Raw genomic sequence first — 14,657 nt, 5'->3', positions numbered from 1 at the left:
AAATAGCAACACAGATTTATTTTTTTTGCTATTCTTTTATTATGCATAGGATGTATGAAGACTGTCTCGGTAATTCATATATTTATTCACTTTTCGATATTGGAATTATTAATTTTAAAACTAATTAAGAATTCATAATTTAACTGTTAGCTTGCGATAATGGAATTAACTCCTTAGTACCCGCTAATGGCCGTACTTATGTACTGTAAGGCCATTATAACATACAATATCATTTTGGTATTCTGCAAATTCATCAGATAGTATCGCCAGTAATTATTTATTCTCATCAATATAAAGATATTTTATAAACAAATCATCATTTAAATATTAAGTAACATACAATTGTTTAAAGGTCATGGTCGAGCGGCAATGAGAAATCTGAAAACGGTAAGACCACTATCGCATGGAAAAAATATTTCAATTCATTATTTGCTAACTGATTATGTGGTATCAATACTAATTATTTAGCGATTAAAAAAAATGACTATTAAATGCAACTTATATTCAAAAAGTAAGAATATCATGTTTTTTTCGAAAACCAAATAGTGTCAGTAAATGCCATTTTCACACGAGGTTAAATAGTTCAATATTTTTAGGGATGTGACTTTCTTAAATTAATAATTAACAATTAAATTGTCACAGATTATTCAGTATTGGGTGAATCTTGTGTCAAACCTTTTTTGCAAGATTTTTATGACATTACACAACACATAACTACAGGGGTTCTCTAAATGTTCCACAGTATCATTTGCATTTCTAGAAAGCTGACATGTGAAAAACCCTGTTCCTGCAACAGCCAGACATGGTCTTGTGCCAATGCTGTTGAGTGTACATTTGCTATATTTTGTCCCCATAAATTTTAAGACTTAAAACTAAATGCGCTGATGTGTTTTCCAGGCCATGGTATCATGCCAGATGCTGTCTGAGCTAGAGGAGGTGATCCAGTACAAGCTGGTGCCCGAGAGGAGGGACATCATTAGAGAGACATGGTGGGAGAGGCTACAGGTAATATCAGCCTTTCAACATGATGTATTAGACCACATACACATATGAACTCACGTGCGCAAGCTCAAGTGCAGCTTAGAGCAAATGTTGAAAAGGCTACTGTTGCTCAAGGGCAGCATTGCATGCCCGATACAATACAGTTTGTGAATGCAAGATTTGAGCAAAATTTTATTGTGACCTGTGAAAGTACAAGAAAGCATTAAAAAAGTCTTATCTTTAATTCCGGTTACTGTTGCTCAAAGGCCGCATTGCATGCCTGATAAAATACAGTTTGTGAATACAAGATTCAGGCAAAGCTTTTTAGTGACTTGTGAAAGTATGAGATTTTAAAAAGTCCTTTCTCTTAATTCTGAGATATGTACAACACGTTTTTTTTATTTCTTTGTGTCGTCCTCAGTTAATTTATTATTTACACTTGCTAGCAGAGTATTTATATTTACATTGATATCCCTACAATTGAATCCAATTACGTTTTATTTTCATCTTTAAACGTAACATGAGATAAATAAAGGCCTAACTCAAACATGAATTGTGCAAGCCACTAACAGTGAATAATTACCTGTCGCACACTTGCCCAGACTTGTACAGATGTTTGATCACATTATCCTGAACAAAGTCCAGTGGCACTTGAAAAATTACTCACAGTGAAATGATGCAGACATGTGATGGCGTTACCTCGACAAGTTTAGACGAACTCAGTATTAACCAAGTGTCAAAGTTCAGGGTTGCAACTGAGAGATGGAAATGTTTTCATCTGAATATTACTTGTTTTGATGTCAACATTGTGTTTAAAAATTAACTGCCCATATTATCGTTGAACAGACTTATTGGTAACCAACAGTTCAGTGATATTAAGCTTACAGTTACCTTCATATCAACAAACCTTTGCAGCAGGCCAAACATTAATGTCTTTTTAAAATGTGCTGTAAAATATTATTTGAATAATATTCAGTTTTCAATATGTCATTTAAAATGCTAATCCAGCAAACACTGCTGAATGATGTCAGGTCATTTTTGCCATGGCAGATTGACCGTCTCTGTTGAATCAATAGACGTTTTGAGTCGTCAAGTTTATTTTTATCAGTGTTTATTTTTCTTTTAAGTTTTTCTGTTTTTCTGATGTGCGCTCATTAATCATAGCATCATAGCTCCCTTTATTTCTAAGAATTTCAAGTAAAATTTGGTTATAAAGCCCGGTTACATGAAAAATAATCTTTAAAAGCTTCACTTCCCCTCATTATAGACATTTTGGAAACAAATTCCCCTCTATTATAACCCCGCAGATGAGCAAAAGGGCTGAAAATTATGAGTTGGCTATTTTGTAAATATCAAGTACTGATAGCATGAGTCATTTTGATACAGAAATACTTTTCATACAAAACATCTTAACATATATTTTTTATTTTTTTCGTAAAATCATAAACTTAATGGCAATTTAATGTTATTGTAATAATTGCAATTTTTTGTAGTTATAATTTGTTGTTCCTTTCAATAAACAAAAGAATGAACAAAATTTGAGTTCCTGATCATTAGAAGGACAAAAACTGGTACCATGTCCAAATACCAATACTGTATGTTGAAATGAGTTGGGGTATTGACATACACTGATACCTCTTATTAGTACTTGCCCGTGCCAAATTAAAAAGGTTTTTTAATGTGTTTAAAGAAGCTGTCCGAAATTTGGAACTTAGTTACTTTCTGCCCCCATCTACTGGCTTGAAGTCGTAATTGCAGCCTTAATCAGCTCATTCGTGAGCCTTGCCTGGTCCCATTTTTCTAAGGATAGGTCTAGGCATTTACAGAAGTTGCCATTTGGTGAAGACCAGTGTACAGTTTTGAAACCTCTGCAACTGTGTACTTAACTTTGGCCAATTTTTTAGACGTTTTGAAAGAGTTGTAAATGTTTGACTTCTTTTCCCACGTCACTTTTATGCACGTTTGCGTGTAATGATGGTGCGGTAATATGAATAGCGAGTAGCCTTAAGCATGTTGATTTTGGGGTCGTTCTTCTTAGAATTTCATTGGCTGACCAATGTGTCAATCATCATTTGAATTAATCCCTACTGGCTATTAGGAGCTAAAAGAGGCAGTCAGTTTATCAAGATATGCCCTCTTAGGCTAATGCGGGCTGTGGATTTTGAAGAAAAAAAAAAAAAAAAAAACTAAAACCTGCAATTGGTCGAGAGTGGTTTTACTCAAAAGGCCAGACGCGAACGGCCATGTTGGATATAATTTTATGTGTCTGTTTATTTGTAATCGGGTATTATGGGGAGTAACCGACAGATTGCAACAAGAAACCATCCAACGATGCAGAGATGCGTTTAGGCGGATTTTTTGTTTTTGGGGCATTATTGTGTGTTTTGGTGTAAATATATTACACGGTTGGATTCACTGGTTGGTCCTGGATGTAACGAGTCCATGTTTGCAGAGAATCATCACATTAGCTGTCTACCAAAGGGACGTTATTGGTAAGCTATGCTGGCATAAAGCTTTTCAGTTGTCCTGTTTTAGACTGATCTGATCTTGTATATTTTGAAATTGTCAGCATATCTTAAGCTTTCCAATGATATGTCACATTACGTGTTTCAGTGACTGATGACATCGCACAGGCACTTATTTGCTTCTCAACAGTCCGTTAGCAATGTTAGGAGTTAACCGTCTATTTAATGTACAATTCCCTAAACCGTAATCACCTTTTTTAGAAAAAATAAATAAAATCCTTCATTATAGGCATTGCCAAGAAACACCTTTACTGTCTTTTTTTGAACAATATTGGCAGCTGTTTTGTACCTCAATTTTCTTCTCATAGTTTGGAATGGCACATGGCAAATTCCTTTCCTTGGCTTTTCAAAGCCCTTAGATTTGACAATTTAAAATACAGCATTTCCAGATGCACTGAATTATTGCCAATGCAGAGTGGAAGTACTTTTGATTGGACTGATTTTTTGGTCTTTCTTTTTTTTTTTTTCAATCATAAAAGACGATTCGGGATTCTTGGAGGGCCGTGCTAAGCAAAACACATAGACCTCTGTAACTCCAGAACTGTACTGGACATTCGGCCTTTTTCCTATCATAATAATTCACTTGGTGCTGATTGATCTCACCCATCTGTCGAATAGTCTCAGTTTTAGTACGCTACTACGCCTTCTATTTTATTGTATTTTCAAGTAGCGCATGCTCTAACTTGGAGGCGACTATCATGCACTATTGGTTTTCCAGACGTTTGCCTCTCTCATGTAGACTCAAAACGGTAAAATATACAGTAAGAAGCTTGGCCACTAAAATATTTTTCCCAGCTTTAAAATCAATTGAGATGTGGTCACTTTTTGAAAGACTTAAAAATATCAAGTTACACTATTCTGCTCTTTCAAACAAAAAGAAGAAGTTATAATATTGCCTTCTTTGTGTAAATCACATCAGCGCAAAGCATGTCAACTATTATTTCTTGAAAATACATAAAAGTTGACCCTCAATATCTGATTTTTTTTCTGGCACGTGGAATTAGATGCACGTGCGGGGGTGTTTAAAAACTGGAATAATGGTTTCTAGGATTTTAACGATACAATTCTCCTGTGTACAATATCACATTTGACAACCTCACATTAAAGACTGGAACCACAAAAGGACTGTATAGCAAATGATTTGTGCTTTTATTTTCTTACACGTGTGTTTGTCTTCCCTCTCAGGGTTGTCAGCGTATTGTGGAAGATTGGCAAAGGATCCTGATGGTCAGGTCACTGGTGATCAGTCCCCATGAGGATATGAGGACCTGGCTGAAATATGCCAGCTTGTGTGGCAAGAGTGGCCGTCTGGTGAGTATGCTTCTCGTATACATTGAAAAATATTTTCAAGGTGTTCAACAAACATAATTGGCTGTGCTCATAAGTTTGATTTATGAGCTAATGCCTATTAAGTCAGTGCAAGAGTATAACGCACCAGCATCCCATGCTGGCTTTATCAGTGGCAGTTTTCCACTCTAATCTGAGTTGTTTACATTATGTGTTTTCAGATCATGTCACCATTCAACATAGCGACTACTATATAGTTAGATTACGAATAACTAAAAGAAAAAAAAAAGAAAAGGCGAATCCGGGCTGAGTTGCGGAAAATGTTAGCCCTATATTTGACAGTGCTGTGGTCATTGGTGCGGCAACCGCCTCATGTCGTTCGCGAACAAATCGTGTCTATAAGCAGGGATCAGAATTTTCCGCGGATCCGCGGATTTCCGCTGTTTTTGAACCCCAAAGGTCATTCCCGTAAATCGTCTAAATTCGATGAGAAAATATTTTGGGGGGGGGTGAGGTATGATACGTGACTGTTTCATCACCCCAAGTTAGCATTTAGACCATTGGTCGATAGGTTCGCTGATAACCAATCAGCGGAGCTTTTGTTCAGAGCATTGGCTTTCTCAAAAATTGCGCTCCTTCCGGTCTTTTCAAACGGTGAAATGAGTGTTTGAAAAAGTAAATATGAAAATACTAAGAAAAGAAGACAAGGCTTTTGTCTCCGAGATTGATAAAGGAATCAAGAATAAATTTAAGTGGTCATGGCTGGAGAAGACTGTCACAGTAAACGTTAAAATCGGCGCAAAGATCGAGGAAGTTACAGAAACTTTGAGCCAGTTCATCGCAAAGTGTGATGTTCCAGGGAAAGCAAAGTGTCTATACTGTGTCGATCTGATCAATTATGGTACGCGAGGTTGTGTGGCACTGATCGATCATGCTAAAATGAACAAGCACAAAGCAAAAATAGCTTGCCGGCGATCAAATTATGCACTCGGATCCGCATTTAAAATCGGCAGCCACCGGTTCAACATTATTGGCCGTTTCAAATCCTTCCACTTGAAATACTAGCAGCAGTCAACCACTGGTTCCCCTGTGTGACAGAAAATCCCAATCTGAGGTATTTATAAATCTATTTATTTATGAAATGATTTTATCTTTTGTGTTTATACAATATTTAGAACAGGATAAACAAAATTTAAAATTTGTTATAAACATGATTAAAATAGATTATTTTGTATCATCATGATCATGTTCAATATTACGAATGCTTTTAATGTCAAGTCAAGTCATTTTTATTTGTATAGCCCTTAATCACAATAAGTCTCTAAGGGCTTCACAGATTAGTATACTATGTTACACAGACTATTTTTCAGTCGACAAGAAGAGTAGGTTATTATTCATAAGCAATGGAGTAGAAGTGAGTTTTAAGTTTAGATTTAAACATTTCCACTGAGGTTGCGGATCGGATCTCAGGGGGAAGAGCATTCCACAGCACCGGTGCCCGAATGGAGAACGCTCTCGAACCAGCAGAACACTTCTTTGCTCTCGGGATCACCCAAAGACCGGCACTCTCAGATCGTAGGCTTCGGACCGGGACATAGGGGCAGATCAGATCTGAAAGATAAGAGGGAGCAAGTCCATGTATGATTTTGTACAATACTAAGAGAACTTTGAAGTCACATCTTTGGCTAACTGGGAGCCAGTGCAAGTTAGCCAAAATCGGTGTTATGTGATCGTACTTTTTTGTCCTAGTTAAAAGCCTCGCTGCGGCGTTTTGTACTAGCTGAAGAGACTTGATTCTGGACTTCGGGAGACCGGAGAGTAGTGCATTACAGTAATCGAGACGGGAGGTAACAAATGCATGAATTATAGTTTCCGCATCAGACTGAGACAGTATTGAACGGATTTTGGCAATGTTACGAAGATGGAAGAAAGCGGTTCTAGTAATTTTCTTTACATGCATCTCAAAGGTTAGATCAGGGTCAAATATGACACCTAAATTTTTAACTGAGTCACTCTGTGTGATGTGACATTTGTCAATGTTCACAGCAGTTTTTGAGAATAAGTCACGGCATTTAGATGGACCAATGACTAACATTTCGGTCTTTTCAGAGTTAAGACGCAAGAAATTGAGTGACATCCACTCTTTTATCTCAGTGAGGCAGGCCTCCAAATTTCCACAGTTTAGTGTGGAAGATTCTTCCAACGGAAGATAGAGTTGAGTGTCGTCTGCGTAGCAGTGGAAGCTGATATTGTACTTGCGAATAATGTCACCTAATGGAAGCATGTAAATGTTGAAAAGAAGGGGGCCAAGCACTGAACCCTGCGGAACACCGCAGGTAACATTAAAGGGCTCAGATGTCATTTCACCATATTTTACACAGTGCGTCCTATCTGAGAGGTAGGATCTGAACCACGAGAGGACGGTTCCTGAGAGACCAATCCATTTTTCCAACCGTTCTAGTAGGATATTGTGGTGCACTGTGTCAAAAGCAGCACTAAGATCCAGCAGCAGCAAAAGTGATGAAGCGCCAGAATCCATTGACATTAGGAGATCATTTGTTACCTTGATCAGAACTGTCTCAGTAGAGTGGTTAGCCCTGAATCCTGATTGCATGGATTCAAAAAGGTTATTCTCGGATATGAAAGCATTCAGCTGCTGTGCCACTACTTTTTCGAGTACTTTAGAGAGGAAAGGTAGGTTTGACACAGGTCTGTAATTACTTAATATTTCTGGATCAAGGTTGGGTCGTTTCAGTGTGGGTTTAATAACGGCGGACTTAAAAGCTGCTGGAACTACACCTGAGGAGAGTGATATGTTTATAATATTTAGAACTGAAGGTCCAAGGACGCCAAAAAGACTTTTAATAAGTGAACCTGGGAGCGGGTCGAACTGGCAAGTTGTCGGTTTGGCCGCATTTACCACCTGTTTGAGATCATCAAGTGACAGTTCACTAAAACCGGACATTTTCCCAAGGCAGCCACCCTGTCGTGCATCTGTAAATTTCAGTCCTTTAATATGTGTGGTATTAATAATTTCTTTAGCAATTTCTTCCTGTATGCATTGAATCTTCTTAGTAAAGAAGACCATTAAGTCCTGAGCAGAGTGTGTCGAACTATCTGCGATAGTCTGTTGCCTTGTAAGCGATGCTACAGTGTCAAAAAGGGCTTTGGGGTTGTTCTTTTGAGACGCAATCACCTTCGAAAGGTAGGCCGATTTTGCAGAGGCAAGGGCCGCTTTATACTTTAACAAGCTGTCACACCAGGTTTGATGGAAAACCTCAAGCTTGGTAGCGCGCCATTTTCTTTCCAATTTCCTGCATTCTTGTTTAATGTCAATATATTATTATTTTTTTAATATATATATATATATATATATATATATATATATATATATATAATACATGGTTTCTGTTTTGTTGGATTTAATTCATTCTAGTGCAATTTTCACATAGCAAATAAGATAAATGCTGTTGACTTCAGGGGGGCTTCGCCCCCCTGAGCCCCCCACCGGGCTCCGCCCTGGACCCTGGCTATTTCAGCTGAAAATGAAAATCTCCATTCTGATCCCTGTATAAGCCGGCTCCCTCCGTTCACTTCTAATCAACAGCTGGTTCTCCCCGAGACGCCTTTTGTCTCTTGTGATTGAGCATTATGCATTTTTTGAGATTCTGTGTTGTTGAGCATAAAAAGATTAAAATAGTTTTGCATGTCTTCTTTTTTGTAGATTTCAGTCTATTTGTGTTTATATAAAATTAACGGCTTTTTTCCTATTTTTTTTTCTCTTTTTTTCCTTTAATTGTATTTTTTATTTTGTTTTTTATTTTCATTTTTGTTTTCATTTCATTTTTTAAACTTAGTTTATACTGTTTACTGCTGATTGTGATTTGTTGCACTTCAAGTGCAGGATATATTTGTTGCTGGTGAGGTGCAATAAATATCACAAGGTTCTATAACACAGCTACTTGTCTGTTCATCTCTATTGAACAGAATCAAATACTGCTCAGAAAATTTCAAATTATTTTATATACAACAACTTATTTTTAAATTAACGGAAATAGTTACTTTCCCTGGTAACTAGTTAGTCTTACTATGGAAGTAATTCAGTTACTAACTCAGTTAGTTTTTGGAAGAAGTGGTGAGTAACTGTAACTAATTACCCTTTTAAAGTAACATGCCCAACACTGTCCTTAGAGTTCATGGGCTATCTGTTGAAAACAGTCACCTCCCTGGCTGTGACGCTGCGCCTTTAAAAGGGGCAGAGCTTGGGCAGTGTGCTAGGTCCGGACAGTAGAGAGAGGAAAGCATAAGAACTATGCACAAGTTTTTAATCATATTAGCTCCTCGTTGAAATGTAACATTTATTCTACACATTTTACCGCATTGGAAAATGTTAAGTGTTTGTCCTCCTACAGAAAATATTTTAAAATAAATTGTAAGGGTTATTGTTCTATCTTCTTTATTCATTATCCATTATCCGTTATCGGTCAGTTCATAATATGCTACGAAGCCTAGGAGCAGGGACACTTACTCTAAGCCAAAATGCCAAGCTAAGGTCCTAACCCTAAAGCCTTGCTGCAATCATTGCAAATGCACTGTTCCCGGGGATACTGCAATACCGGGCCGATGCGTGGAGTGGACAGAGCAAGCTCTGTCCGTAATTGTGGCACGCCTTTTATAAACAGCTACCATTGTCCGTTATAGTTCACAAATCCAGAATAATGATTGACAACACATGTAGAAAACGATACCCTTAATTAAGGTATGTTGCAGACTTGTAAAGTCGGGGTCCCGTTGAAAGTTATCCAAGGAAACAAAATGTATATTTCCAAAGTTAACGGTGGAAAAATATATATATCCACTATTGTCCGCTGCGACAACAGACAGATCTACAGGTAACTCAGCTTTACCACATTTCCCATCAGGCTGCGTTTTCTCCGCCCCTTATTTTTGATTCGTCCGTAGAACACATAACAGAATAAATCTCCAAAATAAATACATTAAAAAATATACAGTTGCAAATACATATTATCCATGGTTACACATATTTACGAAGAAAGACGGTACACCGAGAGTTTTCAAAGCTTTAATAATAATATAACCTTCACCCCAAACCATGCCTTTGAAAAAGGTACCAACATGCTAGTAGGATCACGCTCGCATTGTATCAAACATACTTGTAAAGGAAAAGCACCCCGTGAAAGTGAAATTCACGGTGGATCGTTTCCGACTCCCTTCTTATAACTATCGGCGTCAAGGGCATCTTCCTCAGTAGCGGAACGTACCTTAACTTTATAGAAAATATATGCTAAAACTTAGAGATTGCAGTCTTTCTTGGTGCACATGTTCAACTGGTCTTTATCTTACCTTTTAAATTCCTGCGCCGCTGGTGGCCGTTAGAAAAATTCCATAAATTAGCCGCTTCACTGAATAAAGCGCAGGGCTGAACATTTGGGAAAAAAGTAGCGGCTTATAGTCCGGAATTTACGGTAACTGTTTTTACAATGAGGTTTTCTTTCTTTTTTCAATCTTCTTTTTTCCCTGTTGAGTATTTGTACTACAGAGTTTATGGTTCAATCTGAAGGTAACATAATCCCAAAAGCAGATATGTCAAACCTTTAGCAGCTCTTGTAAAAAAGGATAGTGAGTGTATAACACACACTTGGCCATGGAACGTCTAAGAAGTGAGTGTAAGACATGTGCATTTTGCAAACATTTGTAATTATTCCAACATTTTTGTGGTGCGAACTGATATTTAGTTTCTTGATCAGCTACCGATACTGTATTGCCTTTTTATGAGATCGAGCTTTTAGGTTGTTATTATGTCTTAGATTTTTGTTTTTGTTGCATCATCGCGCATGCTGGCTGTAATTTATCAGCGCCAACCTGTATCTTCTACGGGATATTTCCCTACAACAATATGATGGTCAAACAGCCAGCTGCAATTGGTATAAACAAGCTGTTGCTTGTCGAGGCTCTAGCAGAGCTCATTTTAACATTTGCATGTTTTGCTGCCTGGAAAAGGTGAAAAGTTCTGTCGAATTACAGGTGAAGTTTTTTATTGCTATAAACATTACAAACTTTTCTTCGTCAAGACCCATAGTATGTCGTTTTAGAAAGAGCAATACATCGAATTGGATATGATGCCAAAAAGACTTAATCTGCAATTTAGATATCCTAAAACTATAGCTATGTGTCATTATTAAAAATGGATCCTGTTTCTTTTATAATTGTGTTGTTGCTTGGGTCCTAAAAAATTCCAAATCAAATGGGGACCGTGGAACAAAAAAAAATCATTACCTTCCCCAGGTCAGTTACATGGCTTAAACCTAGGGCCAGGCAAAATAACTTATAACTTGAAATGTCAATGTTATCAATCTGTCTGGATGATTACGGTTACACAAAAAATATAATTATAAATAATGATTTTATAAAAAGAATAATAATCCTGAACACCCATGTATTGAAATTGTGTCAAAATGTATTTTATTAGTTTAAAAATACATCCTGTGCAAAATGTTAAGACAAATATTTTTGACTTCAAATTTGTTTAAACTGAATGTTAACACTTTATTGCTTGTGCAGAAAAATAATACTTTCCTCTTAACTTGTTGCCAACCTGCTTAAATGCCTCAATTATCTAATCAGAAACAATGGTTTGAATTCAGCATCAGCTTTGACTAATTCAAACCAAACCCTTAAATTTTTGCTCTATTAGGCAATTTTGGTATTATTGATTTTTAAAGTGATGAATTAATCAAATCCACACACATGTTCATAAATACCAACATGACATAAGAAGAATTTCTACACAAAACTATGTGTCTGACAACCTCCAATGTCATTTCCTCTGCTCCATCTGATCAATTAGGAAATATGAAATTTAAATTTGAGACCTTTTTGGACCATTAATAGATGTGTTAAAAGGATATTGGCAGCCTACTCATTTCAAGTATTTTTCCATCTTTGGCCACACTCTTATCCTCAGTCACGCGTATGCACACACACACACACACACACACCTAATAAAACAATCAACATGCTTAAATGACTAACTGTGGTGTAACTAAAGGTGAAAGCAATGGCAAGCCTGATGGGGAATGTGAATACTCAGTGTTGGAAAAACTGAGGCCTCTACAACTGGTCTTATATGTTCCTTTTTTACTTCCCAAAAGCTTTCTAATAACATTTTCTTTCCCCACTTTCCTTAAATTCTGTCATGGCCATTATATAATAAAGGTCTGTAAAGGCCCATTATGTTTTTCCAAAAAGGTGTGTGCCTTTGTGGTTTCCGCAATTCCTAAAACTGTGGTTCACATCCTTCTGTGATGCATTCACCCATCATGATTTTTTTTGCCACCTTGCCTCCAGGCTTTGGCCCATAAGACCCTGGTGCTGCTTTTGGGTGTTGACCCCTCCAAGCAGCTTGATCACCCTCTCCCTACTGCTCATCCTCACGTCACCTATGCTTATATGAAGTATATGTGGAAGAGTGCCCGCAAGGTAAGCACAGATAAACCCTTATACTTTCTGTTCATCGATCTTGATGAAAACAAACTAATACTTAACAAATTAAATCAGCATTGCAATTTATCAATCTCTAAGGCCGCTTAATATTATTTTCGCACGTCCTGTCCTGTGCCTGGACAGTTTGACTCAGCTTGTCGGCCTTTTGTCACATGTATTTATATTGCCATCACAAGTGAATTTGACCGTAAGTTAGCCTGTAACATAAGATATGCAAACATACTTCGCTCAAGAGCAGCGGACAGTGATTTATGGCATTGAAACTGGTAAAAGAAAATTGTTTCCAATAAATTTTCTTTATTTGAAGTCCTGCAGGAAAACGTTTTATTTGAAATTCGAGATTCCATTTTTTCCCCGTGCAATTTTAAAAGAATTCACAAAAATGAGCCTCAGTGGTAATTGTTTTGATGTTGGCAAGTTAAAAGATATTTAGAACCCATGTACTCTAGTTTGGGTTTGCAACAGGGAAGTTAAACTAATTTTATTTGTCGGCCAATTTGAGGTTTGTAATTGCCTCCTTCAGAGGACCCTTATAAATTTACAAACTTTACAAGTGCATTTACCTTAGCGTTGTACACATAATAAAAAAAACAGTTTCCCAATCAGATATATAAGATAATATTTCATAAGATATTGTTGAAAATACAGCAAACATGGAAGTCCTGCTGTAAAGTTAAATTTAGTAACAAGAAAAACTGAATTTTTCAGTGGCATAAATAATTAAATGATTGGTTACATCTATAAAAACATACTGAATAGTATGATTTAGGAATAAAATTAATTTAAATTATCTACTAACGGTTTAAAATCAGTGGTTTTAGGAATGAGATTAAAAAAGGTACAACTTCACCTTTTCCAGCTTTATTAATTGAAAGGCATTATAATAGTACTTATAATAACAATGTGATAAATATCTGATACGGAGAGAAGTAATCTGTAGTACTTCTAAATTTACAATAACCGTCAGGGCCAAACTTATGTAAATCAAGTGCCATTCACCTTTTATTCCAGATTTGGAGGACATGTATCCAGCATTTTTGTATATTGTCCTTCTCCAGCTGGCCTGACTCAAATGATCAGCGAGCTCTGCAGACGTCTAATAATGATCACTTAGATTGTTTTAGAGTAGGGAAACATCTGAATCCTGCTGGATAGGTGCTCTCCAGGGCTGAAACAGATAACGCCTCATATAGAGGACATCAAAAATACATTGCCGGTTATCACCGGGTATCAAATAATGTCTAAATAGCAAGAGTAAAAACTTATCATGGTTTACAGCAAACAAATTGCACAGCCTTCTGCAACTGAATATCATCAGACACACTTGCAATTCCCGTAACATATACAATTAATGTTGTGCCTTTTTAGATTGATGCCTTCCAGCACATGCAGCATTTTGTGCAAGGGATGCAGCAGCAAGCGCAGCATGCTATTGCAGCAGAAGACCAAAAACACAAACAGGAGCTTCACATATTGATGGCAAGGTTTGTCAAACAAAGCAGTGTTTTTTTGTCATAATCAAATTTTTGAACACATATCTTTTGTACTACAATACCTTCCTTAAAGGTATTTTTGGCTTGAATTTTGCTTTAAGTGTATTTTTTAAAGATACTGAGGAAAGACATTTAAGATAGTAACTGAATTATCTGTTACTAATTTTGTTGTGTCCATCTAAATGTATTAATGCTGCTTTGTGTGCTGACTGCTTAACAGCTACATCAGGGGGTTTTGGGGTTTTTAAGGGTTATTGTTCTATCTTCGTTATTCATTATCCATTATCCGTTATCGGTCAGTTCATAATACGCTACAAAGCCTAGGAGCCGGGACACTTACTCTCAGCCAAAAGGCCAAGCTAAGGTCCTAGCTCTAAAGCCTTGCTGCGATCATTGCGAATGCACCGTTCCCGGAGGTACTGCAATACCGGGCCGATGCGTGGAGTGGACAGAGTAAGCTCTTATTAAAATTCCTCCTAAAACAAGGAAAATATAACCTAAAATTTGTCTAGAGAAGCACTTTTACTTTAAATTCTAAGGTGTTATTGTAGGTTAAAAGTAATGTTGGCATCAGAAAAATTTGCCCCCTTTTTCACTCTGTGACACAACTATTTAAACTACCCAAACACGGCACTTTGTCATCAAATGTCTCAAATTAGACGTGTCCTCCACAGTGCTGCTGGATTTTCACCTTCATACCTCCCACTAAATGCTTGACTGGCAGCTCTTGACTGAGATGTTTGGCTCGCTGTGGGAAACCATGCATAGCATGAAATTGCTTTCACAAGGTTTTCAACACCTGCTCTTCTGTAGAAGCTTTAGATTTCATGTGTCAGATATCGATTAA

General features: G+C 37.0%; 1 protein-coding gene across 1 annotated transcript in view; it reads left to right on the top strand.

The window, feature by feature from the left end:
* Positions 1 to 14,657, top strand: part of mtor (mechanistic target of rapamycin kinase) — a 104,375-nt gene that overhangs the window by 57,150 nt on the left and 32,568 nt on the right. Inside the window, exons 34-37 of the mRNA XM_088331541.1 lie at positions 898 to 1,005; positions 4,692 to 4,817; positions 12,162 to 12,293; positions 13,686 to 13,801. Of these exons, the coding sequence (XP_088187667.1) occupies positions 898 to 1,005; positions 4,692 to 4,817; positions 12,162 to 12,293; positions 13,686 to 13,801 (482 nt within the window). The remainder of the gene's footprint in view (positions 1 to 897; positions 1,006 to 4,691; positions 4,818 to 12,161; positions 12,294 to 13,685; positions 13,802 to 14,657) is intronic.

The sequence above is a fragment of the Urocampus carinirostris genome, chromosome 3, assembly GCF_059441175.1.
Source record: "Urocampus carinirostris isolate Australia breed hairy pipefish chromosome 3, RoL_Ucar_1.0, whole genome shotgun sequence".
NCBI lineage: Eukaryota > Metazoa > Chordata > Actinopteri > Syngnathiformes > Syngnathidae > Urocampus > Urocampus carinirostris.
Note: the sequence above shows the minus strand (reverse complement) of the source record. Positions and strands in the feature narration are given on the sequence as shown.